The following is a 26,517-nucleotide window of genomic DNA, read 5'->3' as shown; positions in this document are numbered from 1 at the left end:
TGTAGAATCAATGTTAGTAATATATTTTAATTTACCAAATAGATCTGAAATGCTATTTCAATATGTAATCAATATAAAAATTATTGAGATATTATGCTTTTTTGTACATACTGTTCAAAATCTGATGTGTATTTTACACTCTCAATTTGGAGTTACCACATTTCAGTGTCCAGTAACCACATGTGGCTAGTGGTTACCACAATGGACAATGCAGGTCTAGGGCTTTAGTGCACGTGCATGTGTGAGCTGGGAGGGAGGGGCGGAGGGAGAAGGAGAGAGAATATCTTAAGCAGTCTCCATACTCAGCATGGAGCAAATGTAGGGCTTAGTCTCACAACCCTGAGATCATGACCTGAGTCAAAATCAAGAATTGGACACTTAACTGGATGAGCCACCCAGGTCCCCTCAGGGTTTTTTGAGGACCTTTCACATATATTCTTTCAATTAAACTGCACTGGTCTCATCACTGTAGTGTCTACTATTGGCTGCCTATCCAACATCCATTCTTCCATCTCCCCTTATCATCAGTACATGTATGTTTATCAGAGTCTAGGTACTCCAGAGCTGACCTCATCGCTATATACTAGAATGTGTCTGGATCTGGGATGATGATGGGACCCACCTACTAGGCAATGAGATACCAGAGGAAGTGCCCTGAGGATATCTGGGGGAAAGTTTCTACATTTTTAGGAGTGAGCCATAGAAAAACACAGCTTCTTACTCCTGTTAGAAGTGAATTAGAAACGATGTACACTAGTCCCCAAAAGTAAACAGGGGATACATTCCAAGATACTCAGTGAATACCTGAACCCACAGATAATACCAGACCCATATGTACTATGTTTTCCCCTATTTATACATACCTATGATAGTTTAATTTATAAATTAGGCACAGTAAGAAATTAACAACAATAATAATGAAATACAATAAGTTTAATAACATACTATAATAAAATTTATGTCACTGTGGTCTCTCTGTCTCACAATACTTTACTGTACTGTACTCTCCCTTCTTCTTGTGATGATGTGAGGTGATGAAATGCCTATATGATGACATGAAGTGAGATCAATGATGTAAACATTGTGACATAGTGTTAGGCTACTTCTGACCTCCTGACAATACATCAGAAGGAGGATCACCCATTTCTAGACCATGGCTGACTGAAACCATGAAAAGTGAATCTGGATCGAAGGGGGTAGTAAGCGGAGGAAAGATGCTGTACTACCGATCTTTCTAAAACCTGAGGGGAACAAGCCATCACCAGGATGAGGCCAATACTGCAGACTGCAAAAAAACAGGACAAGTCTTGGTCCTTGAAGACAATGTTAAATTCTGGATTAACCAACTCTGAAGGCTGCCCTCACTCTGGATTTGCAGTCAGGTTTCATTATTCTGAAGGCAATATATTATATCATTTCTCATAACAACTGAGGGCAAAATAATCATACTAAAACCTTTGAGCAACTTTTGAAGTATTGTTTTTTCCTTTGTTATTTTTACAGTTTCCCCATTGTTGCTAAAATTCCTTGTTGTTTCGTTGTTATCCCCAAGGCACCTTCCTAAACATCCTTTTTTGTTTTTCTCTGCTTTGGACACCAGACATTAGAGTAGCGGTTTCTAATGCTTCCACCCACTGCTTCTAATTAACTTCTCTTTTCCATTACAAAAACAATGTTGTGTCTCCCATTCTTGTCTATCCTGAAGGTAGTTTTTAATCTTTCTAAGGATTGTTATTACTAACAACAGGGAAACAATAAAAGTAACACATAATGGAAAAGGTATGTTTTCTTAAATGCTCACAAATTGTACTGCATAAATAGTACACAATACTCTAATTAGACACAGCTGTCTTGGTAGCTCTGGCATCAAAAATACTTGGGTTTGATTTGCTCAACACCATTTGCAAACTCTGGACCTTAAAGCAAGTTGCTTCCCCCCATCAAGTGAATAAGTAAAGTAAAATAAAATAAAGAGATAGATACCATACACCTTGAAGGATTTATGAGAGGATTAGATCCACGTAATATATGTAAAACTTCAAGGGCCAGGATTTATACATCGATTTTCTGATTCCAAATCTAGTGTCTTTCACTTCATTACAACTTCATTTTTTCCATTTGTCCCATAATCACCTATTGAGTGGTTGCCATGGGCCAGGAAAATTTATAAATTAGTAAGGCAAAGTCTCTGTTCTTAAGCACTTTACAGTGTATAGTGAATAAGACAAATAAATGAATATTAACAAGAGGGAGGCCATACAATTTGGTAATTTATCACATAGGCTATAAAACCAGACAAAACGGGATTTGAAAGTCAGCTCTGCTTTTTGTTGGCCATGTATCTGGGACAGTTACTTAACATCTCAAAACTGCTTTCCTCCTCTGAAAAAGGAGATAGCCGTATCCTTTCAGAGTGTTGTTGACAGAATGTAATGAGATGATGTCTGTGAAATGCTTAGTACTGTGCCTCCTATAAAGTAAGCATTTGTCTACTGTGGACAATCATCTTCATTGCCATAATAAATATTATGACAATTGTAAATACAACTGTGCATAATTAAGTGATCAAGGTATACACAGACACTATGGAGCAGAGGGTAAGGCATTGAAATCTGTATCCAAGATCAGGGAAGTTTTGCCCACTAAAATAGCATATACTTCTGGAGAGTTCTGAGAGACAGAGTTCCTACTACTGAGTGGGAAATTGTGTAAATCATCCTAGGAACTGCAGATTGACCTTGATGACTGAAGTTAAGGATGCTGGGGGTGGGGGGTAGAAAATGAATAGTAGGTGAGACCAAACTCAGGAGATCCTAAGGATTAAACTAAAGAATCTGAAGCCTTTTCATCTGGGAGAGAGGATGCTGGATAGTACTATGCCTGAATTCCTTGTGAGAGCATCCCTGTGAGCACACTGAAGTTCGTTTGCTAGGACTCTTTCTCTTCTCCACAATTATAAGGAAAAAAAAGATGAAAGCAGGTTTGCAAGACTCCCAATTGCACTATATCATGCTGCAAGTTTTAAAACTGTCAAAACAAATGTTCTGAGTTTGACTGTAGTCAAACACTTTCCCACTAAGCAAAGAGAACTCAATAAACAGTTTTATTTGTTTTATAAATATTTCGGTGAAAAGAATAATATTTGTGAATCATACTAGCTGGAAAATGTTTGCCTAGTAAAACTATCACTGCATATGAGTGTTCTAAGCCTGAAAAGACAGACCACTGGATGAAACTGATGTCACACCTTTACAGAAACTCCTCCCATGTTGTAGGTATCATGGTGAATGGAACCTTTGGAGAGTCTATTGTAGAACAAGTGAAAATTCTCACCTTCTACAGGGATTTGCACAGTATTTTCCAAAAACCCAAGTTGCTAAGAAGGCCAGTCAATTAATGGATCAATGAGATTCTGCAGGAAATCGCTAATACCTGTGATTATCTGACCCAGCCAACTTGTGTGATTTTTTTTTTTACTGTTCTCATTCAATCTGTTCTTTTTTGTGCAATTTCAATGAAGTATAGGACAGTATTTTAGTAAACCAATAAAAGTAGAGACAACCAATATGAAACAAAACATTATAGCACAAAAGCCTCATTTCTACCAATTTCTAGGGGTATAATTGGGGAAAATTGTATAATCCTTGGAATCTTAGAATGTGCAACCGAAAAACAGGGAAGAAGAACACCACACTGATACTGTTGTGAAGATTAAATTAAATAATATCTTAACAGTAATTCTCAAGTACTGGCACATAGCAGGCGTTCAGGAACTATGTCTTTTTGTTTTGTGCATCTCTTTGGCTTCTTGTCCTTCGGTCTCCTTTCCACTCCAGCTCATTAAGTGACAGGCACACACACATATGGAGGCACACACAGGGCTTAAAAGATACATTGTTACTGTCACAGTGTTTCTAAAAATGAATTTGATGGTAACAATGAATCCGTACCTGTTCTTCTTCTTAATACCTCAAGTCTGAAGAAGTTTTTCTGCATATTCTGAAAGAGAAATCACAGCACTTAACTGCACACTATTACCTCCTACCTTGAAAACAAGATGTCGCAGGGGCCTGATTTTTCTTCTGGTGACTTCTTGAGATAGCCAGGGTGTAAAAGCCCTAAGCTAAAGCAGTTAGGTTTGTACCCAGGACTCTGAGTTTGAGAGAGTGACACAAACAAGGGAGCTCTGGGATGGCTATCAGAGAATCTCCCAGCCCCATGCAGCGAACTGTCTTGCAGCATGACCTTGGCAGTGTGGTCTGATGCTCAGAATTCAGAACAGCCTGGGGACCCTGCCTATCTTCCAGACGTGGCCTGACAGCTTCTTATGGACCCCATGAGCCCTGGATATCCTTTTCATATGTGCCCCATGTGCTCGGAGTCAGAATCTGTTGTTTGTGATCAAGAATCAGGTTTAGGGAAGAGACTAGAACTCTGAAGTCAGAAGATATTTCCAGGCTTCCTGAACCTGGTCTATAACATAATTTAATTAGAAATAGATACAACAGGGGAAAAATTTCAAAATGTACCCTAATGTCTTTTATAGAACAAAAGCTAACATTTAGAAATTTACTTCTGGATCCAGGCAAATCCTCAGTCTATTCTTGGAGGAAATTACTACCATTAATAAATTCAAAATCTGCCACCCAGCATGTTCACTGTTAGCACGTCTACTGATTTATAAAGAGAAAGTTGCAAGATTAACATCAAATCCAGACTACAACTCACCCTTTATGGCAACATCAAAAAAGAACTGTTTTCTTCACTGGTCATCTCATTACAGTGTTAACAGAGCGTGAGCTTTCAGAGCCTCATATGGCCACCTCTGTTCCATTGTAAACCTCATATTACCCTCTTACCTCACTTCTGGACAATTCTCTGAGCCTAAATCTTGAATTGTGGCCTAACAAAATTTACATTAGTCTTCGAAGATGAAGCAGCGTCCTGAGATTTTATGTCATGTATAACTGTTTCTTGTATTTGCAAAACAAAAACATTATAATAAAGACGAAAGATGTTGAAACAGTGTTTTGTGATGACATAATCACTGAAATATTGTATTGCTAGGAAAGCAAAATGAAAACCCCACATGCAGACTGTAAATATAAACCTATTAACCAAAAGCTTTAAAAAAAAAAAAAAAAACAAAACAAAACACCATAGGACTTGGCCAATGAGCTGCAAAGCTATGCCTTAAATTGATTCCTTAGAAGAGCCTGAATTGGGGATTCTGACACATGGCAAGAAACCAAAGATACGGAAGGAGACAGTCCTGGCTTTAGTCTTCCAGAGGGCCACCGCCAACCTTGACACTCCTGCAATTTATGTGAATCAAGCAACGTTCTCCCTGTCTCTGTCTCTCTGTCTCTCTCTCTCCTTTTAAGCTTAGCTTGGTCTTCTTCTGGGGATCATGATTCTTATGACATCCTATTATTTCATAAGCAAACTTACTTACTTCTCTTTCTCTGGGTGAGTACCCTGATGTACGCCTCAGGGGGAAAAAGAAAAGCAACCATTAGATAGAACTTAATCCTGACTCTGCCCATTATTAGCTGTGTAAGCTTGCAGCAGTCACTTCCTTGTTAAGGAACCAAAGAGAAAGAAAGCCTTTTGTGGACAGAGCCACCTTACTACCAGAGGCCCAGAGAGGAAGAGAGGACCCTATTTCTTGTTAGAGTCAATGAGCAGGGATTAAAGACATTTCAGAATGTCTTATAAAATCTATCCTCAAATCCCTTCATGTGAATACATCCAGTTCTCCAGCTGTCATCCTCTCTCACCTGGATAATTTCAGTATCTTCTCTCTGGTATCCCTGCCCCTGCTCTTGCCTTTCTGCAATCCAAGGTCTTCTAAAAACATAAATCCAATAATGTCACACCCATTATTCAATCCTTCTAGTGTTCTCTTGAAATAACATCAAAACTCCTTAGTATGGCCTGATCTAGTCTGGCCTCAGCATGGTCTCTTGACCTCAATTTATAGCACTCCACTCCCTCCTTCTCACTTCTCTTTAGCCACATGAGTCTACTCTGTCTCCCTCGAACACACCATGTGAGGTCTTTGCTGTTTCCACTGCCTAGAATGTCCTTCCTGTAGACCATCCATACCTGGTTCTTTCCTTCATTCAGGTCTCAGCTAGAATGCTATCTCTCAGAGGCATTGTTCTCTGACAATCTACAGAAATTCCCTAGGCTTCCTCTATCACATCAAGCTGCTTTGTTTTCTTAGCAGTGTTTATCACAATCTGACTTCTAATATACCTATGGATTGACTTTCTTCTTCTACTATAATGCCTGTTCCTTGAGAGCAGGACACTAGTCTATGTCATTACTATAGTTTCAGCATCTAGTACTGTGCCTGGTGGATAGAAAATACTCACCAATCACTGAAAGTGTGAATGGATAAATGAATTCTAAATGGTCCTCAGCCTTGATCCTATGTTCAAAATTGACAATGGAAAATAATTCTTTTTTTTTTTTTTTTAGTCACAACCTCAAGTCTTTCTAGGCAGTCACTCAGCAGACAACACATTCCTTTCATTTCTCAAGGAAAAGGACACACCGTCATTCTGATGGGTTTTAACATGGAGCCTGGCATACAACTAATATTCAATAGAATATAACTTAAATGATACAGCATGGCTTCTGTCCCTGACATTGTCAAGGTAACTTCATGTTATTTTGCCATTCATAAATTTAGTGGAACTCCTTGGTACATAATACAGAAGCATCATATAACTTAAAAAAAAAATGTCTCTAAGTAGTTCTTATAAACCAAGGGCCAGCTTTATCAACACTTCAATTCAAGCAACATAAGGGAATTGAAATTTTTATAATAAAAAGAATAACTCAAGATGAATTGAGCTATCTGAGTCACCATGGCTTGGAGAAAAGAGCTTGTCCTTTGATTCCCAGGTTGGCCACTAACTAGCTCTGTTATCTTAAATGAATATCTCCCAATCTCTTTCAGTTTTCATTTCTTCATTGTCTGTAAGTGGAGCCAGTAATGTCTACCTCTTGGGGTAACTCTAAGAAATTAAAACAAACAACTGTTCATAAGAAAGAGCCCAGCATAGTACTTGGCTCTAAGAGAATTTTTTGCACTCCATGAAAACCAACAAATTTCCTAGAGGTAAAAGTGTTCAAAGCTTAAACAATCTCACCAAGAATATTTTAGAAAGATATCAAACATTAGATGAGTTGTTTTCCTAAATGACCTTCATAAGCCAAGAAATTTTATAATGTGAACCATCTTATTTTATAAATACGGAACAGGAGTGTAGAAAAACAAATTGCCCAAGATGAAATACAAATTCCTATTTCTAATCTTCAAGGCAATCTACCAATACTCTCCTCTCTCCCTCATCCTTCAATCCCTGTTTGACTCATAACATTTCTCAACATGCTCAAACGTATGTCAACAAAAACAGATTTTCTTACCATTCCTAGCACACCTGGTTCAATTTTTTCCTTTGTGCATCTGCACAGACTCCTCCACCCCACCAATTCTGTGCCAAACTATGCCCCTCCCTTCTTTTCAAGCAATACTTAGGGGAAAGAAATTTTCTTTACTAATGACTCTACATCTCCATCTGACCTTGGTACTTGTGGGCTATGACATCCTGCCTCTCTAATTCAGGAAGCAACAACAGAGTGATACTTCCTGGATACATAAAACAGATCAATGATCAATCCCTCACTCAAACCTTTTAGTTGCCTTCCATCATACTTAAGATGAAAATATAAACATCCAAATAAAACCCACAGGGTTCTGCTTGGTTGGCCCTGCCCACCTCCTTGGCCTCACCTTGAAGGGTCTGTCCCTCTTACTTGCTCCAATATATCCACTGGCCTTCTGTCCATTCCTCTAATGTTTTTGCTCCTTTCCACCCTGGTGGCTCCTCACACTGCTCTTTTGTCCTCAAAGTATCATCCTTCACGATTCATCATAAGTAACATTTTTTTCAGCAGACTTCCTTAACCACCCCACACCCCAGCAAGGGATGGAGTCCTCTTTGACACTCTCTTAAAGTACCTTTTTCTTGCTTTCATAAGATGCTTATTGTTTTAGTGATATATGTAAGGAATGTAGAAGCTACATTATTTCTCTATTCAGGTGGACAGAGCAAGTCACATTGGAGCAGACCTCATAGAATAAAAAGTAATTGCTTTGGTAAATGTAGAATGAGCAGATCACATACTGGAAATTGGTGTTACAAGAAAATCCACATAACACTCCTGATACACACTGATCACTTAGGAAGAGGTAAACGTCGTCATGCTTTCTGGAAAGAAAAAGGTGGGGGGAGGGTTGACAAACTAACCTTTTCTCCCAAGATGTGAAGCTAAGAAACTTCAAGTAAAGTGACTTTGGCTACATTCAGTGGAGGGAAAAGACATGGAGAGTTTTACAAGGAAATTCATCAGAAGGGAAAAGCAAACTTGTCAGGAGATGGTCTGAGTACAACCCAGAGACTAAGGACCCAAAAAGGCTGGTTCCACATTGTATGTATCCTGAGGCCACCTGCCCTCTGGGCCCATAAACTGTAGCACAGTGGTTATCCTCTGGGAAATTACTGCTGAGCTTTATGCCTGTATTTATGGGTGTGAATTAATTTGTTCTCTGACAATGGCACCCAAGCACAGACCTACTACAGCCTGGGTAGGGACGTGCTCCAGCAGGGCCTCAGAGCAGCAGCAGACCAGCAGCACTGCCCTTCTGCCCGGAAAAGGCCCATCTGCAGCAACACCACCATGTGGCAGTGACAGCAACCATGGTAATGACCCATCAGACTGTAACATTTATTTACTGGAATGCCTTTTCTTCATTGTCTGCTACCTCAGGAGATTGAAAGCTGCATGAAAGAAAACTGTAGAGCACAGATTGCACACCGCTTAACCAAAGTGTCATTCACCTGGAATACAATGTGGACAGTGCCCCCTAGAGTTATGTAACTGCTCAACACGGACAGTCCTATGAGTCAGCCCTGGTCACTACGGTACAACCAGGACGAGCAGAATAGCAGGCACACAGCAAGCCCTCAAAAAATATTTATAGAATGTATAAAACAATGTGTGATATACTTGGTCCTCTTGTACACACATCTCCTTCTCTCCTGAGGAAGTCTTTGGGTGTTTCCCCTCACGCGTCTAATACAGTATGTCCACAAGGGACAGTTTCATCTATTTCAAGCCACAGGAAGTCAGAGCTGAAAGGAAGGTTAGAGTTGATAATGGTTTTTATTTTACTGATGAGGAAGGGAAAACCAGGAAGATAAACAGACTTCTATCATGTGGTGGTAAAGCCTAGACCAGACTCCCGGTCTTCTGCTTTCCGGTGCCTTATTCCCTCACTTACTTCTCTAGTCACCTTCTTCTGTTCTGATGAAGCAGAGAGGAGAGCTCACGAGTCAGGGGGGCATTTCCTCACTAACTGCCACTCGTGCCTTAGGACTGTTGAGGCACGGGCATACAGGTGTGCGTGCTCCACCAGACTCACGCAAGGTGGCTGGTAGCAGGACATTATCTGGGAAATTTCCTACATGGAGACCACAGTGAAACCTCCTCCCTACTGTCAGGTGAATTCCCCCACATGCTTCTTGTGTTTTATAATCTCTCTCTCAGCATTTTCCCACACTAACAACATATTTCTTTTTCCAAATTTCCCTGAGTCACACCAACAGAAGCATATTCTCTACCATAGAAAATAACACTCACAAAGTTTGGAAAGTAGGGGGAAAAGATCAAATCTACTTTCAGGAATCAAATATTTTTCAGAAATATCAAAAGATTAGTGAAAAGTAGGTCTTTTTAAATTACACTTGATTTTTTGGAGGGTCAATAATTGCTTAAAAGAAGTAGTCTTGGGATGCCTGTGGCTCAGTCAGTTAAGCGTCTGCCTTCAGCTCAGGCCTTGATCCCAGGGTACTGGCTTGGAGCCTTGCAGGGAGCCTGCTTCTCCTTACCCTGTGCCACTTCCTCTGCTTGTACTCTCACTCACTCTCTCTCTCTGTTAAATAAATAAATAAAATCTTTAAAAAATTTTTTAAAAAGTAAGTAGGCTTCCAGCTCTAACTTGACCTTCTGTTTTTGTATTTTCAAGATTTTAAAAAATAGTACTGCTATTTGTACTTCTATTACATAACTTTTACCTAAATTAGCTAATTTCCTTCTTTCTAATAGAGTTAAGGGTGAAAAATCAAGCCTCCTCTTCTATCTCTGCCACTATCATTCTTTAGATTTATGGTTCTTCAAATGCCTATCTTAAAAATTGGTACTGGTAAACTAATATTATAAATTTTTAATAAGTGCCAAAATCACTCAGTGAAATGTCTTTCTTATGAATGTTGCCAAAGAGGCCGTCTAGGAGGGCCACTGGATGGGAAAAATCATACTCTGTGCTATTTATAGACTATAAATAACATTAATGCCTTGTCAGGACCTGGTCAAATTGTGACACAATTTACAACTCCGTGATTCTCACGCTTGGCCTCATTTAAGGATTGTGTAAACAATCTTGGGCTTTGAGTCATTGGTGGAAATTCTGTTTAGCTTCAATATTAGTGATCATCTCTGAAGAGATGAGAACAACTGAGTCACCAAACATACTCTTAAGTCTGCAGGATAATGACTAACAACAATAATGAGATGCACAATTTATTTGACTTAAACATTTGTGTGAGAACAAGTAGGGGTATACAAAAATGTCTCTGACTGGAAAAACAGGGGCACATTCTAGACCTGTGGCAGAGGTCTTCAGAGGGTGAGGCAGTGGTTATACCTCCAGGTTTAGGGAAAAGGGAGATGAGACACAGCATGTTTTTAGATTTAGAGAGTTAATTAACAGGCAGCCATGAAGGGGAAAGGATTCCAGAGCTGACAAAATGCAGAAGAGAGATGGTGGCAGGGGGAGAGGGGGAAGGATGGGTTATATTACCTTGTAAAAATTTATGCACCTGAGATGACCATTTTTCTTATTTTATTTTTTTTTCTGAAAAGTTCCATTTCTGCACCACACATTTTCTCCCCCAGTGAACTACAACTAATCAAGCTATGAAACATCACTTGTCTCTTTTCTTCAGTTTCTTGGGGGAAAGGTTTATCTGGACACAAGAAATCAACCTTATTATCCAGTAAAACATCATAGTAGTATTCATAATATTAAAGGGATATTCCCAATTATTTTCACAAAGATTTATGTTGGTTTTCATTACAATCCTGTGAAATTGGTGGGTGGGTGTTTTTATTCCTACTTTGCCAAAGAAAAGCAAATAGTTCACAAAGATAACAAGTAAATTGTCTAAAGTCACACAATTAATTGCTTATGTAACTGGGACCAGATAGTGTCTTCTGATTTAGGTGCTTAGATATTCAAACAATAACTATATACTGGGCATACCTTGTATGGCATGCAATTACGACCATTCCAGGGAAAAGAACAAGACACAAGACAGATACTGTACCTGGCCTCAGGAGGCCAATTAACCAATACGTCCAGGGAAGTGTGACTCAGACTATGAGAAATGCAAGGTAGGTGCTATGGAACCAAATAGCCAGAGCACCCGTTTGGTCAGGTGAGGGTGAAGAAAGTCTTTTCCAATAAATTGACTTCTAACTTGAGACCTTAGGCAATCCGGGAAGGCTGACTACTCGGCAGCTACCAGTTGACCACAGAGTGAAGTGGCCAGTGAAAAAATGGAGAGATGAGAGTTCTGAGTAAAGAGCACAGAGAATTTCTTGCACTCCATAATTCTACTTCTGTATGTGTGTGTGGTGCTTGGGATGCCTGGGTGGCTCAGTCAGTTAAGCTAAAGAAGTCACTCATCCAACTGTCATTTCTGCATACAAATGACTATAAAACATTGACATACACTTAGGGATTGAGATAGAAGGGGAACCCCAAGAAAAATCAGGCTCCTTTGGTTATCTTCCTTAATCTATGGAAGTTGGAATTTTCTAGGGAAAAAGGGGTGCTTTAGAGGCCATCTAATAATCCTCAAGAAGTATGGAGGGAGTTGAAATACAAACTTCCTACCTATCTCTATGATAAGGAATTGAGGAAAATGGGAGAGTCAAAATCTGACATGTTACAATTGTAGACCTTTGAGACTTTAGGCATGAGTGAAATAAATGTGGAACACTGTTGTATTAGAAAAAATATTACACAAATATGAGGCACCTAGGTGGCTCATTCAGTTCAGCAACTGACTTGGTTTCCTCCCTTCATGATCTCAGGTTCTTGAGAAGGAGTCCCAAGTTGGCGTCCATGCTCAGCATGGAGTTTGCTTGAGATTCTTTCCCTCTGACCCTTCCCTGCTCTCTCTCTCTCTCTCTGTCACTCAAATAAATAATAAAATCTTCAGAAAAAATTACACAAATGTAAGGAGTTTAAGGGAGGACTTCCTACCCAAGCTCCCTACAATGCAAGACCAGAACTAGAAGCTGAAACATGATGCAGAATCCCTCACTACCACCCATCAGCACCCCCGGAGGAATCATCATCTGTTACAAATGTGTTCAGCACATATTCCTGAAGGTTATTCCCAGAAAACTGAACCCACGGAAACTTTCATAATTGATTTCTTGACCTTTACACCTTTTTCAAAAGAGAAAAGCCAATGAGTCACAATTATGTTAGAGCTCTAGACCATCTGAATTTCTTCAAATAGAATGGCTTAAGAACTGTTTAATTCTTGGCTCTCTCTGTTATACTATAAATAAAAAAAAATCTGTGTTCTTTAAGCCATGATTTATATAATTAATCTTCAAGTTATATTGGTTTCTAGATATATCATTTAGATAATCCACCTTCACCATATGTACTCTGTCCAAAACCTTAGTGACTCAGGAGCCTGTTCTTACAAAAAAAACAAGTGGCCATCCAGTCTCCTTTCTAGGTTTCCCATTCCTGTGTATTGAACTATCATTCTTCCCAGTAAGAGAATGTGAGAATAACATAAATGGGAAAAATACCTTAAATGTCTAATAGTCTGACCTCCAAACTTTACAGATAAAAAGACATATAAGTTGCCCAGGGCCCACTATTACAGCTAGAATTCCTGTCAAAAATTAAAAAATCAACAACAAAAAAAGCTGAAAGTTAATGATAGCTAGTTCTAATATTCTTTATACTTGTGTTCTTTGAATGAGAAAATAGTAGAAAATAGTGGCAATCTTACAGGATGCAGTTAAATGGTATAATGGATGTGAAAATATTAACCGCAGTGAAGAGGACAGATGCAGAAGAAACGTCTGTCAATCACAGAAATTGACCATTTCTGATAACTTTAGTTCTCTATTCCCTTTCCTTCTCTGACTCACCTCTTCCCACCATCTCTACCCTAAAGCTCTAACTGACTTGTAAAAGCAACTCATAACTAATCTCTCTTTTCCATTTTCCAGTCCAAATCTATCCACACACCACAGCCATATCAATCTTTGCAAACCCTCTCCCCTGTTCAGAAACTCAAAATAGAAGTTCTATGGTTTACTGGCAAAAGAATGCCGTCCTCATCCCATGTTCATCTTAACAACCTCAGTCTGATCCCATCAACCTTTTCAAAGCATTTTCCCACGGTTCTAGTGGACACGTTCTGTTCTGGTTTGTGGGGAACTCTCACGTGGGGAACTCTCAGCTGCAAGGTCAAGCTCTGCCATCCCTCTTCTTCCCTGAAGTCAACACAGCTAAAGTCAGACGGACATTCCTCCCAGAACCAAAGGCACTAATTACATCAAATCTTGCATTGTCCTCTGTTTCACTCATAAATGTGGGGATTCTGCTTCTCTGAACAGATTATAGCTCTTCCACCAGTTTTCAGTAATTCTACCTAATATCCTCCCCACGGTGCTTAAAATGTACTGTAATAAACAAAAAAAAATAAATAATTCTGAATAAACTCAATTCTTATAAAAACAAATTAGAGATGGGGCACCTGGGTGGCTCAGTAGGTTAAAGCCTCCGCCTTCGGCTCAGGGTTCAGGGATCGAGCCCCACATCAGGCTCTCTGCTCAGCAGGGAGCCTGCTTCTTCCTCTCTCTGCCTGACTCTCTGCCTACTTGTGATCTCTGTCAAATAAATAAAAATTTTAAAAAACAATAGAGATTCTTCCCCCATAATGCCAGTTCACATGTGTTATCATTTTCCCTGAAGCAACATCCTAAATAAGGCAGAAATTTACAGGTAGAGAAAATTAGCAAGTCCATAATACTTTTCTGTACTATAAACAGTGTTACCTCTGTAAATAATCTACCCTGTATAATTATAACACGTGGTATATTTAAGGCAAGTTTCATTTGTCAAAATATATCAGTGATTCCTTAAATTTAAAAGAAGTCACATCCACATTGTGAAATATCTTCTTGAATTGAAGCATCCCTATTTATATTTATGGATACTGAGCAGAATTTGGAAGCTCAAAATTAAAGGCAGAAATTTCTATGGCTGCTTTTATCCAGTTCCAAAGTTGTAGATGAGAAACTTTGGTCCTCTGCCCTCCTTTTTCACAATGTTAGTTTTATATTTACTATTTTTTAAAGATTTATGTATTTATTTGAGGGAGAGAGTGAGAGAGAGAGAGAGAGAGAGAGAGAGAGAGAGAGAAAGAAGGATCAGGGGGAGGAGCAGAGGGACAGGGAGAAGCAGGCTCCCCGCTGAGCAGAGAACCCCACATGGGCCTGATTCCTGGACCCCAGTATCATGACCTGACCTGAAGGCAGACCCTTAGCAGTCTGAGCCACGCAGGTGCCCCATATATTTACTATTTTTAAGAGAGTGACCGTGTTAGCCACATTCCACCTGTTTGGGGAGGGTCAGGTTTACACAAACACAAGATGTACTCATAACTTTTGGCGAACAACACCCTGAGGTGATTCCTGTTTCTGGAAACTTGGCTATCATGTCTAATACCTGGACTATTTGGTGAATTTGGTTCATAAAAAATAAAATAATAATAAAAAGTCAAATAGACTGCATTGCTGAATCAACTAGTTGATTCCAGTAGGATTTGATGCCACATAGAAACATAAAGTGACCACAAATTGTAGATCATCTATCACAATGATGACATTTCCCACTGTATTCTCAATTTCACAGCTCACATTTTGTGAAGTTTCTGGAAGAAAGAAAAGTAAAAAAGTTTTGTTTCCACCATAGGTAAATCTCTGTTTAAGTATTTATGTGGCAGAAACTTATTGCAGGTTGGATGTTTTCTTATAACGGTATCTATTCTCTGCTAAGTTTTCCAGCAGTAACATTGAATTTTACTATAGTCGTGATAGTCTTCAAAATAAGATACACTCAGGACCCATTTAAGTTAAGTGTGAATAATTAGATTAGTATCCTGCACACAACTCAACAAAAACTAATAAGAAATCTATATTTTTCTACAGTTATAAAACAGATGTTTAAAAAAATCTTTCACTTCAACATTAACACACATTAAAAATGTAATTCACTAAGTTCGTGTTTTTATTTATTTATTTATATTATTGTTTTTATTACAATTCCCTAACCTACTAAGAAAGCAGTTTTGCCAGTTTCTTTTCTTTGCAATAACGTTTTTACTGCAGATATTTCTGAAGATATTGGAAGGTTTAACTTCAATGGTGCACAAAACAGAAGATAGAACCATCTCCTTTGGTTTAAAAAATACCTACTTTGGAAACCATGAATTTCTCCTCTTTGATATGATTACATGTTAAATTTATTTCATTTTTTAAGTTCAATGTTTTTATAAGAAATGAATCAACAGAGTCTCTGATACAAAGTTGCAAGCCAGTTAATATCTTTTGAATGCAGAAATTAAATAGGACTAGTTCCAAATATGTCTTTCTGAAGAGAGTGAGTTTTACTATCTAGCTTACAACTTTCAAAATTGATCTAAATTCTTAGAGTTATCATGCCCGGGCATTAGAATCAAAATTATTAAATAAAAACACACTACATAGTTTCTCTTCATCTGGTTAGCTGTATAGATAAGCATTTTATTTGTATGATTTAATTGCATTTCTTTTAAGATATAAAGTGTGTGATAAGAGCAAACTCAAAAGCGAACTCAAACATATAAAGTGTGTGATAAGAGCAAACTCAGTTTCAAATGACAGCTGTGAAAAACTCAGATACTCTGTTTGTCTTTAAAGTTATGTTAATTACCACATTAATAAAGTGTTTTTTAGAACTCTTTCTCCCTTCTGTTTGGGCGCCGACGTACCCCCAACCGTAGAAGTAAATATGCCTAAAATTGGTGCTGGTCTTTATAAGCCATGGCGATGACATCAGCCTGAGTTCCAGCTCCTGGAACGCAGAACTGTGACCACACAGTGACTTGTGAGCATCTAGGTCCCTACATAGCTCTCCTTGTCACCATGTGTCACTGATTTGGAGCCAAAACTTGTACTCTAAATATACTGCACCAGTTAAACACAGGTATTCTGGAATATCTGCTTGGTCAAATGCAAGGGAGAGAGGGAGGGAAAGAGGAACTAAGGTTTTGTTTTTAAATATGAGGAATTTAAAACTAAATGCGGTCCACAGCAATGTCAATATACTTAATACCACTCAATCACCCACTTAAAAATGGTAAATTTCATGTTATGTATATTTCATCACCAGAAAGAAAAACTATTTGAGAGTGGTTCTGAAAACTGTGTCCATGGATTTCAGAAGTTTTTCACAACTGTCTAGTAACTTTACAGGTCCAATATATAATCCACTATAATTCTGCCACATTGATCAGGTAACTCATTCTGCCATACCTCCTTAGTAAGCCAGGCTGCTTGGAACCTAAACAAATATCCATTCATCAGGTATTTCTAAACTACACTCACCCACAGAAATCTCTAGCTGAAAGTACCACAGAGGAAAATCTGGAAAGTACCAGGTAAAACTGGGTGTTACACAAGGAGCAAGTGTAAACATCACTTGCTCCCAGGCTGTGACCCTCTATGAGGAGCTAGGAAGTGCAGAAACCCCCAGGATCCTATCTCAGGACTGTCCCTGCCGCAGCCCTGCCTGTTTGGCACAAGGGCAAGCAAAGGCTGGTCAGAGTTCCCAGGCTTTAGGGTCCCACCAACTGAATGTGGGTTCAAACACTTCCTAGAGGATACAAGCACCATTCCAAAGGGCTGAGGCAGGCTTCAGCAGCAGCAAGACATATCTTCACTCTCCTGTTTCCAGTCAAGAGTGAGCCTGCAAGAAAGGTTAGCCCGGTTCTGCTGGGCAAGCGCACACTGCTGCCTCAGAAGCTGCAGGACGTCTGTGCCTGCCTGCTCTCCCAGGTAGGGTAGGTCCAGAGACTGAAAATCGCCTCTGCTTGCAAAAGACATTTGAAATAAGAAGAAAACGCACAACACCAGGCTACAGTTGTCACAGCCATTCTGCTCCCACTGCACCTGTTAGAAACTCGTATCTGTGCACATGCACTGAAATGACAACTGGGCATCCTCCTACTTTCTCTGGTTAGAGTGTAAGCAGCCCTGTGGTCTCCAGTTGTGTGTAAACAAAACCTAGAAGGATACCTGGCACTTGAAAGGTGCTCAGCAAATAAATGAGGAGCTCAACTCTGAAGCCACAACCAAGATAGGGGGACAGAGGCCTCTCCAGTCCTCTGTGGTTGCAAACACACCCATGCAGGTGCTGCCACATCCAGAGATTTCCTTTGCCCGCCGCCACGCGCGCCCATCCTGACCTCCGCACTCGCTGGAACTACGTACCAGCAACGGCGACCAGCAGACCAACAGCACGCACATGATCCCCATGAGCTGGATGGCTGTCTCGGTGGTGATCCGGCCCCACTGGGCGCCGGACTGCGACGCGGTGGCCTTGGCCCGGCAGCGGGACACCAGGGCCTTAATGGTGGCCAGGTTACAAGCGAAGGTGACGGCCAGCGCCGAGAGCCCCAGGAAGGCAAAGGTGGAGGCGAAGAAGAGGTTGCCCCAGTTGTGCGACGTGCTAGTCCCGTTGCCTCCTTCCCTGGTGCTAATGAAGCACCATGTCCCGGGCCACTGGATGGTGTACTGGCCTACGCCCAGCACCGGCAACAGGGCGAAGGCGAGCACCGCCAGCCACACGCCGAGCAGCACCGCGCGGGTGGCGCGCGTCTTCATGTGGCTCGCGTACCAGTGCGGCGCCCGGATGGCCAGCGCCCGCTCGACGGCCATGGCGCTGGCGATGAAGAGCGAGGAGAGCCCAAAGACGGTCATGGTCAGACCGAAGAAGGTGCAGAGCCTCCCCGACGGGTCGAGATGCTCCCAGCGCTGCTTGGACAGGTACACGACGATGACCACCGGGCTGGTGAGCAGTTGTCCGACCAGGTCTGTGAGCGCCAGCCAGCCGATGCACAGCAGGAACGACTTCTTGCGCTTGCTCTCCCGCCGCCGGTAGCTCCGCGACACGAGCAGCATGGCCAGCGCGTTGCCCACGAAGCCGGTGATCAACATGGTGATCGGGAAGGCTACCGACACGGAGCCGCAGTCCTCGCGGGGGTCCCGGGAACCCGTGAGGTTGCCCTGCGCCGCGGCGGAGAGCTCGGGCGACCACATGCCCGGGTAAGAGTAGTTGAGGCGGGTACAGAAAGGGGCGCTCCCGTCGCCCCGGGTCTCCTTCATGTTGGCTTCGAGGTGAGGAGGGGACGGCGCCCGGAGAGCAGCAGCGGGAGCTGGCGGGCGGGGCGCGGGCGGCGGCGAAGGTCGGTGTCCACCCGGACTGGGGATAGGGCTGGGCTGCCCTCCATGATGCGGGGCGTAGCCGCCGCCTCACTTCTTTCCTCTGGCGGCGGCGCCGCGCCGTCGGCTCCGGGAAGCCAGTAGCTCCGAGGCGCGCGAGGTGCGGGCCCCTTCTATAAGGCCGGGAGGGCGGGGCGCCCGGGGGTGTGGGCATAAGTGCGCTGGGAGGAGGATGGAGAAGCGACTGTGCGCATTTCTCGGCTGCTGCGTGACCGCTGTCCTGGCCGCCTGGGCTGGAAACTCCCAGGAGGACTCCTTGCTCCCACTCCTGGCCGGACGGGACGCCTAGCCAGTCCTCTCTTTCCTGCGCGGCGCCTCCTCCTCTTCTTTGCCAGAGGAGCGCCCGTGGGCGGCCCGGGCTAAAATGTCTCCCTGCGCTTCCAGACCCGCGGCAACTTGCCAAGGCCGACCTGAGCGCCCGCCCCCCTCCTCACCCATCCACCGACTCTAACGTAGGGACTCGATCCTCGTCCTGAAGCTCTTTTGTAACTCTGGCAAGTGTAACTCACCTGTCCCTAAGCGATCCATGCAAACCACACTCTGCGTAGCTGAATGTGAACTTTTCTCCCTTTATGTACTCTGGGGTTCCAGAATGATCGCGAGCCGACCAAGCTGCTCTGTTGCCAGAGGGCGCTCTGAAAATACAAAACTAATAGCGCCTTGAGAGAAGGGATTCGTAAAGGGAAACAAAATCGGACGCTGGCATCCAAAGATGAAACCTCAACCACCGCTCTCCACTTAAAATCTCCCCTTCCCCCCGTTAAAAAGAATTAGACAGGGCTAAAGTGCCTAGAGGCAGGTAGCACCCACTTGGTTGTCTGAGATCGTGAAATCAACTGCCGCCTGCCTATGGGAGCTGGAGCGACTGGGTGCGGAGAGAAGCAAGCTCTTCCAGAGCCTCCAATCATTCTCCAATCCTTGCCCATTCTCATACCGTTAGGACTAGAAACTGTAGTTAGATGTTAGGAAGGTCTTCACATTGAGTGAAAATGGGCATAATTGTCTAGTAACATCTTTTGTAAAACCAATATTTAGTGTGTTTTCACAGTCTCCTGTGAAATCTTTATCAGAGATCTTCCAAGGTCCTGTTGGTATTATTACTCCCCTTTGACGATGAGGTACTCAGGCTCCATGAAGTTAAGGGATATGCCCAAGGTCTTCCAGCAATTCTCCAGCCTCTGTCTTTACAGTGTCGTTTGTGTGGATACCGTAACCACTCTTAGCAGAGGAAAATCAATAGTAACCTTGTTCCCACATTTTGGAAGGGTCTAGTTTTTCTGACTCTGCGCAATGACCAGGAAATGAAAAGATTTAAAAATATTTATAAATTTTATTTTTCTTATATTTAAGAAATTAAACCTGATCATATAGCTGTGTGAATACCATTAACTCAGACTTCAGACTGACTTCTGTAGCAAGCCCGGTTAGCTCCTTTGCTTTTCCTAGCTTAGTTGGTATCTTTTTTGGCTGTAAATGAATGGTAGGTGATGGGAATGGAGTATGTTCTCACATTCTTTCTTTCTGTGCTGTTGTATTGATTCTGTTTTGAGAGCTTGAAAAATATCATTATGGGACTTATATAGTTTTTGATTTTTTTAAAGATTTCATTTATTTTTGAGAGAGCACATACAAGGTGCGGGAGAGCGGAGGGAGAAGCAGAAGCAGACTCCTTGCTGAACAAGAAGCCTGATGCTGGACTCAATTCCAGGACTCTGGGATCATGACCAGAGCTGAAGGCAGCTGCTTAACTAGATAAGCCACCCAGGCATCCGGATTTATATAGTTTTTAAAGGAGAAAAACAAAAATGTAATTTAAACTTCATTTTAACAGCACACATTAATGAAATGACAGTATTATTTTGTATTTTGATATTAAAATTTTTTTTCTTTTAATTTTTTAAAGATTATTTATTTAGTTGTCAGAGAGAGAGAGAGAGAGAGCACACAAGTAGGGGGAGAGGCAGTTTGAGGGAGAAGCAGGCTCCCTGCTGGGCAAGGAGTAAGGGACTTACTGTCTCTTACTTACTCCCTGCTGAGTAAGGCTCGGGACTTGATCCCAGGACTTCTGGGATTATGACTCGAGCTGAAGGCAGATGTTTAACCAATTGAGCCATCCAGGCATCCCATGAGTTTTCTCTTTTAAAATGTCATGTTTCTAATGAGAACAACAGCTACGAAGGAATACTAAAGTGGTTTACTTTTTAAATCTTTCCCAAACTTTTATTAATTCAAAATAACCTGAAACCCATAATTGTGAAAGTTTTTTCCCTAAAATGTCATTTTAAAAATAAGACCATAGTTGATGTTATTATTAGATATATACTTTATCTAAAGCATATGGATGAAAGTACATATCAGATTAAATTTTTTCAGCAGTCTCTAGTATAATTATATATTTAAAGACTTAAGACTTTTTCATGATTCAAATAGCAAAAAAAGCAAAGCTGATGTTTTTCAGTTACAGCAAAAATTATTCTCTGGGGTGCCTGGGTGGCTCAGGGGGTTAAAGCCTCTACCTTGGGCTCAGGTCATGGTCCCAGGGTCCTGGGATCGAGCCCCGTATCGGGCTCTCTGCTCAACGGGGAGCCTGCTTCCCCCTCTCTCTCTGCCTGCTTCTCTGCCTACTTGGGATCTCTGTCTGTCAAATAAATAAATAAAATCTTAAATAAGAAATTATTCTCATCTTTATGAACATTTGACTTACTTGAATTTTACTTTCCTCCTTGCAGTGCATGTTGTAGCTAACTGGACTTTATAAGAGTAACAAGCATTTCGTAGTAAAGCTAACTGGACTTTATAAGAGTAACAAGCATCGCATAGTATGGAAGAGTTAATGTTAGACTCTTCACTCACCTCTATACAAAAGCTCTAAATGTGTTGCATTTCAGATCTTTTGCATAACACTTTCCTTTCAACAATTTGCTTCATCTTACTCTAAGTTGTCTGCTTTGTAGTTATTTACCTTATAGTGATTTAGGGAATCTGAGGAGTCACAGAATAAGATACTGCCAGTTAGACTCTGGTTGGCACCTTTTGGTGTCTAAGCAGCCTGAATTGTGTTGGTCTGAAACACCAGCACCCTCTAGTGACCAACCTAATAACATCCTGTGCACCATAAAAAGAATTTCTAAATGAGAGTTATGTGCTTTACTTAAGGAACCTCTGATATCTTTCTTAGAGATCTACTCACTAATACACAACTATGGTCATTTTATTTTCCTTTGAGTGCACAAACTGTCATGTCTGCTTGATCAATATACCAGTGGATTTGTTTCCCCATATCTTATTTTTAATTCACAACATATATCAATATTTAGCTAGTATTGATGACTTTATTTTGCTACTTCTCCTGAACTTGTATTAAGAAATCCTAAAATAGACATGGTTACAAAAACAAGATTAATGAACAGGACCTTGATTACCTCATTATGGATGGAAAATATCTGCAATTCTTTTTTTTTTTTTTAAAGATTTTATTTATTTATTTGACAGAGAGAAATCACAAGTAGGCAGAGAGGCAGGCAGAGAGAGAGGAGGAAGCAGGCTCCCTGCTGAGCAGAAAGCCTGATGCGGGGCTCGAACCCAGGACCTGGGATCATGACCTGAGCCGAAGGCAGCGGCTTAACCCACTGAGCCACCCAGGCGCCCCGAAAATATCTGCAATTCTTACTCCATAGATACAACTGCTAATTTCAGCATGCTTTTTATTTTTTATTTTATTTTTTTAAGATTTTATTTATTTATTTGACACAGAGAGACAGCGAGAGAAGGGGCACAAGCAGGGGGAGTGGGAGAGGGAAAAACAGGCTTCCTGCTGAGCATGGAGCCAGATGTGGGGCTCAATCCCAGGACACTGGGATCATGACCCTAGCCGAAGGTAGACACTGAACGACTGAGCCACGCAGGCACCCCTTCAGCATGTTTCTTTAGTCACTCATTTATTCATTCATTCAAAAAATATTTACTGAACACCTATTCCATGTCAAGCACTGTACTTGTTGTTAAGGATATAAAGGAAATACACAGAACTCTACATTCATGGAGTTTATGTTTAGGACAAAATATTTTTAAAATCGGAAATAACAGAAGAAAGGAGTGCTAATTTCAGTGACTTTTGTGATTTGCCATGGAGGTAAAATCTTATTTAAAATCCAATTTAAGGGACACCTGTGTGGCTCAGTTGGTTAAGCAACTGCCTTCAGCTCAGGTCATGATCCCGGTGTCCTGGGATCGAGTCCCACATCGGGCTCCTTGCTCTGCAGGGAGCCTGCTTCTCCCTCTGCCTGCCACTCTGTCTGCCTGTGCTCGCTCTCTCTCCCTCTCTCTGATAAATAAATAAAAATCTTAAAAAAAAAATAAAAAAAAATAAAATCCAATTTAAAACCATATGTACAATTTTCATGAAAAACTGACAAATATGTACAATTTTTTTTAAAGATTTTATTTATTTATTTGACAGAGAGAAATCACAAGCAGGCAGAGAGGTAGGCAGAGAGAGAGGAGGAAGCAGGCTCCCTGCTGAGCAGAAAGCCCGACGTGGGGCTCGAACCCAGGACCCGGGATCATGACCTGAGCCGAAGGCAGCGGCTTAACCCACTGAGCCACCCAGGCGCCCCAATATGTACAATTTTCATGATCAAATGAGATTTATCTCAGGAACCCAAAGTAGATTTAAACACTCAGATAGGGGCGCCTGAGTGGCTCAGTCATCAAGCAGCTGCCTGCAGCTCAAGTCATGGTCCCAGGGTCCTGGGATTGAGCCCTACATCAGGCTCCCTGCTCAGTGGGAGACCTGCTTCTCCCTCTCCCACTCTCCCTGATTGTGTTCCCTCTCTCGCTGTATCTCTCTCTGTCAAATAAATAACATCTTTAAAAAATAATAATAAAAATAAAAATAAACATTCAAACATCAACCAATATAATTGCCATTTTAACAAAATAAATCCTTTAAGTCTTTTGCTATATCAAACATCTGGGAACACTGAGTCCCTTTGTATGACTGCATTTACTTCAAACCCTTCTTCCTGTTTTTGTTTTTACATTCTTAGTAGTCTTTAGTTGAAAACTGCACATTGTAGTTAATATACTGTAGTGACTGCAGACTCTATTGTTTTCTTATGAGGATTACTGATTTGGTCTGGCGCTGGGGTGCGGGGTGTAGAGGACAGATGGTGCAGTCATCCATCAGGTGGTTAATTTGCCTGGATTCAGACTGCCAGCATTTCGTCTCTTATGGTATACAGCCGCGTCAGTCTCTGCTCTGTTCTCATGGTTTCTCATGGCGGTTCTGTGGAATGATCTGCCCTATACTACATAATCTGTGGGCCAGTTAGTGAGGGGATCACCCTCTCTGTGTTTCTCTTGACTTACAGGGATTCTCCTCTAATTTCCAGCTGCTCTGCCAGCCTTGGGTATTTCAAACTTGTAAAGCTTCAACTTTTTGCCACCTAAGGCGCATAGGGAATAAACTCATTTAAGAAAAGCATCACAGTCATGGACATAGTCTTGAGTAGTTTAAGACTAGATTCCACTCGGCCTCTGCTTGCTTTTTCACAGGCTCCGGGGTCCCTCTCTTGCGCATAGTTTGGCTGTCAAACATATATTTGGGCAGAAGTCCAATCTCTTGCACTTTTTGCCAATGAGACTGATTTTTCCACCACTGATATCCCACAGACATAATCATGAGGGATGGGCATCACCCTCAGTCCTAAAGACCAGTAATATTTAATTCTTATCCCTCTTAGCTGCAGGGCTTGTTGTTGTTGTTGTTGTTGTTGTTGTTTTGCAATTAAACTCCTCTCCAATTTCTGTATGCTTTTGAATGCTTTCCAGCAAGTTTTAGTTGTTATAAAATTTTTAACCAGATTTTATCATTGTTATCTGTAGGGCAGTGTGATAACATGAAGACAGACATATCTGTTCAATGAAACAGAATACTGTATCTACCTACCTATACCTATATATTTGTATTTATACAGGTAGATATATATGACTGTGTGTGTGTAGAGAGAGAGAGAGAGATAAAAGAGAGGTTATACACACACCTGTTCACACATATAAATCCAATTAATTTTCAACAAAGGTAATAAAGTCTTTTCAACAGATGTTACAAAAAAAAAACACAAAAAAAACAAAAAAACCTGGATGCTGGTATGAAAGTAAAAGTGAACATCTCACACCACATAAAATGGACTACAGATTAAATATAATTATACCTAATCTTCTAGATTAAAACAGAAGAAAAATCCCCATGACTTCATTAGCTTTCCATCATTACTGGAAGTACTCTTGCAACTTGTTTTTTTGTCTTTTGTTTTTAACATTTAACAACCATCTGATTATCTCTCTTGGTTAGTATGCATAGAAATCTTCATTCTTCTTAAATACCACAAATAATCCAAAAACTTCTGAATGTTTGGATTATTAACAATTTTTGATGTAAGAATCAATGGTGCAATAATATTCTCATATATATTGGCGTGTATCCTTGTAGGGCTTTTTATATGATAAATCCTTAGAAATGAACTGCTATACCTAGTGACCCCCAAATTTATATCTGCAGTCTGTACTTCTTTGAACTCCAGCTTCATATATACAACTATTTGTCATTCCATTTGGATAGCCCATAGACACCTCAGTGTGTTCAACTGGAACTTCAAATTTTCTTCTCCACTCCTAGTTCTATGTGGGTCTTCCTTTTCCATCAGCTCTGTCTTCCAATCTCTCATCCAGTAATATTCTAATTCAAAATATAGCTCAAATACATTCACTTGTCTCTGTCTCCACATCTACCGCCTGGTTCAGGTCACTACCATCTTTTACTTAATCTACTGCAATAGTTTTTTTTAATTGCCTTGATTTTTATCATTTTAAATTTTATTATAACATATTAAGCTAAACAAAAAGGTTCAAATAGCATTGATTATATTTTAAAATGCTAGTAATATCATCTCTCCTTTTCACTCCCCAAACCAGTATTAACAGATTGAGATGTATTCTTTCCAATTTTTTCTATGTTCATGCAAAGATATTTCTCAAAATGTCCTTTCTGCTTCTGTTTGCCAGTACTGAACTAGTATTGCTGTCTAAAATATTTACAACCTGATGGGTGAAATATATTTTGTTAATTTGAATTTTCCTATTAGTGAATTTAAATCCAACTTCACTAGTGAAGTTAAATCTATTTCCACATCTATTAACTTCCTCTTTAATTATTTTGTATGTTTTCCTATGGGATTGTCATAGGTTACTAATTTGTAGTTCTTTGTAGAGTTAGAGATATCTCCTGTTTCTCATTTTCCTACCTTGTCATTTATCTTTTTTACCTTTTGTGTTGTGTCTATCATATGTAAAACATTTATTCAGAAAAAAAAAAATGCTCATTTTTTTCTTCTGCATTTTGAGGATTCCTGTGTAAGAAAGTTAAGGTCTCAAGGGCCCCTAGGTGGCTGTCGGTTAAGCCTCCGACTCTTGATTTCAGCTCAGATCATCATCTCAGGGATATGGAATCAAGCTCAGCATCAGGCTGTGCACTCAGCATGGTCAGCTTCTCTCCCCACACTTACCTGCTCTCTCTCAAATAAACAGTTAAGGTCTCTTCTATTCCTAACCCCAAGTTAGATTCTAAAATATTTTTGCTTTAATAGTCATATCTTTAACCCAATAGATTTACATTTTTACTTTGTTGCAAGTGGTAATGAGGGTGGAAGTTTAACTTCCTTTTTGAAGGATATTGTGGGGGGGGTGTGGGTGTGATTTGCTACAATTTTGTTTCTTTGCTTGGGGTTATGTGTTTCC

The 26,517-nt window shown here is 40.7% G+C and overlaps 1 protein-coding gene across 2 annotated transcripts in view; it reads right to left on the bottom strand.

Annotated features, from left to right (window-relative positions):
- PTGER3 (prostaglandin E receptor 3) overlaps positions 1-18,750 on the bottom strand; it is a 200,519-nt gene extending 181,769 nt beyond the window's left edge. For both annotated transcript variants that reach the window (XM_047726777.1, XM_047726776.1), the window contains exon 1: positions 17,710-18,750. In XM_047726777.1, coding sequence (XP_047582733.1) covers positions 17,710-18,603 — 894 coding nt within the window. In that variant the 5' untranslated portion in view covers positions 18,604-18,750. The remainder of the gene's footprint in view (positions 1-17,709) is intronic.
- Between the last annotated feature and the right edge of the window lie 7,767 nt (positions 18,751-26,517).

Source organism: Lutra lutra, chromosome 4 (assembly GCF_902655055.1).
Source record: "Lutra lutra chromosome 4, mLutLut1.2, whole genome shotgun sequence".
NCBI classification, from domain to species: domain Eukaryota; kingdom Metazoa; phylum Chordata; class Mammalia; order Carnivora; family Mustelidae; genus Lutra; species Lutra lutra.
Note: the sequence above shows the minus strand (reverse complement) of the source record. Positions and strands in the feature narration are given on the sequence as shown.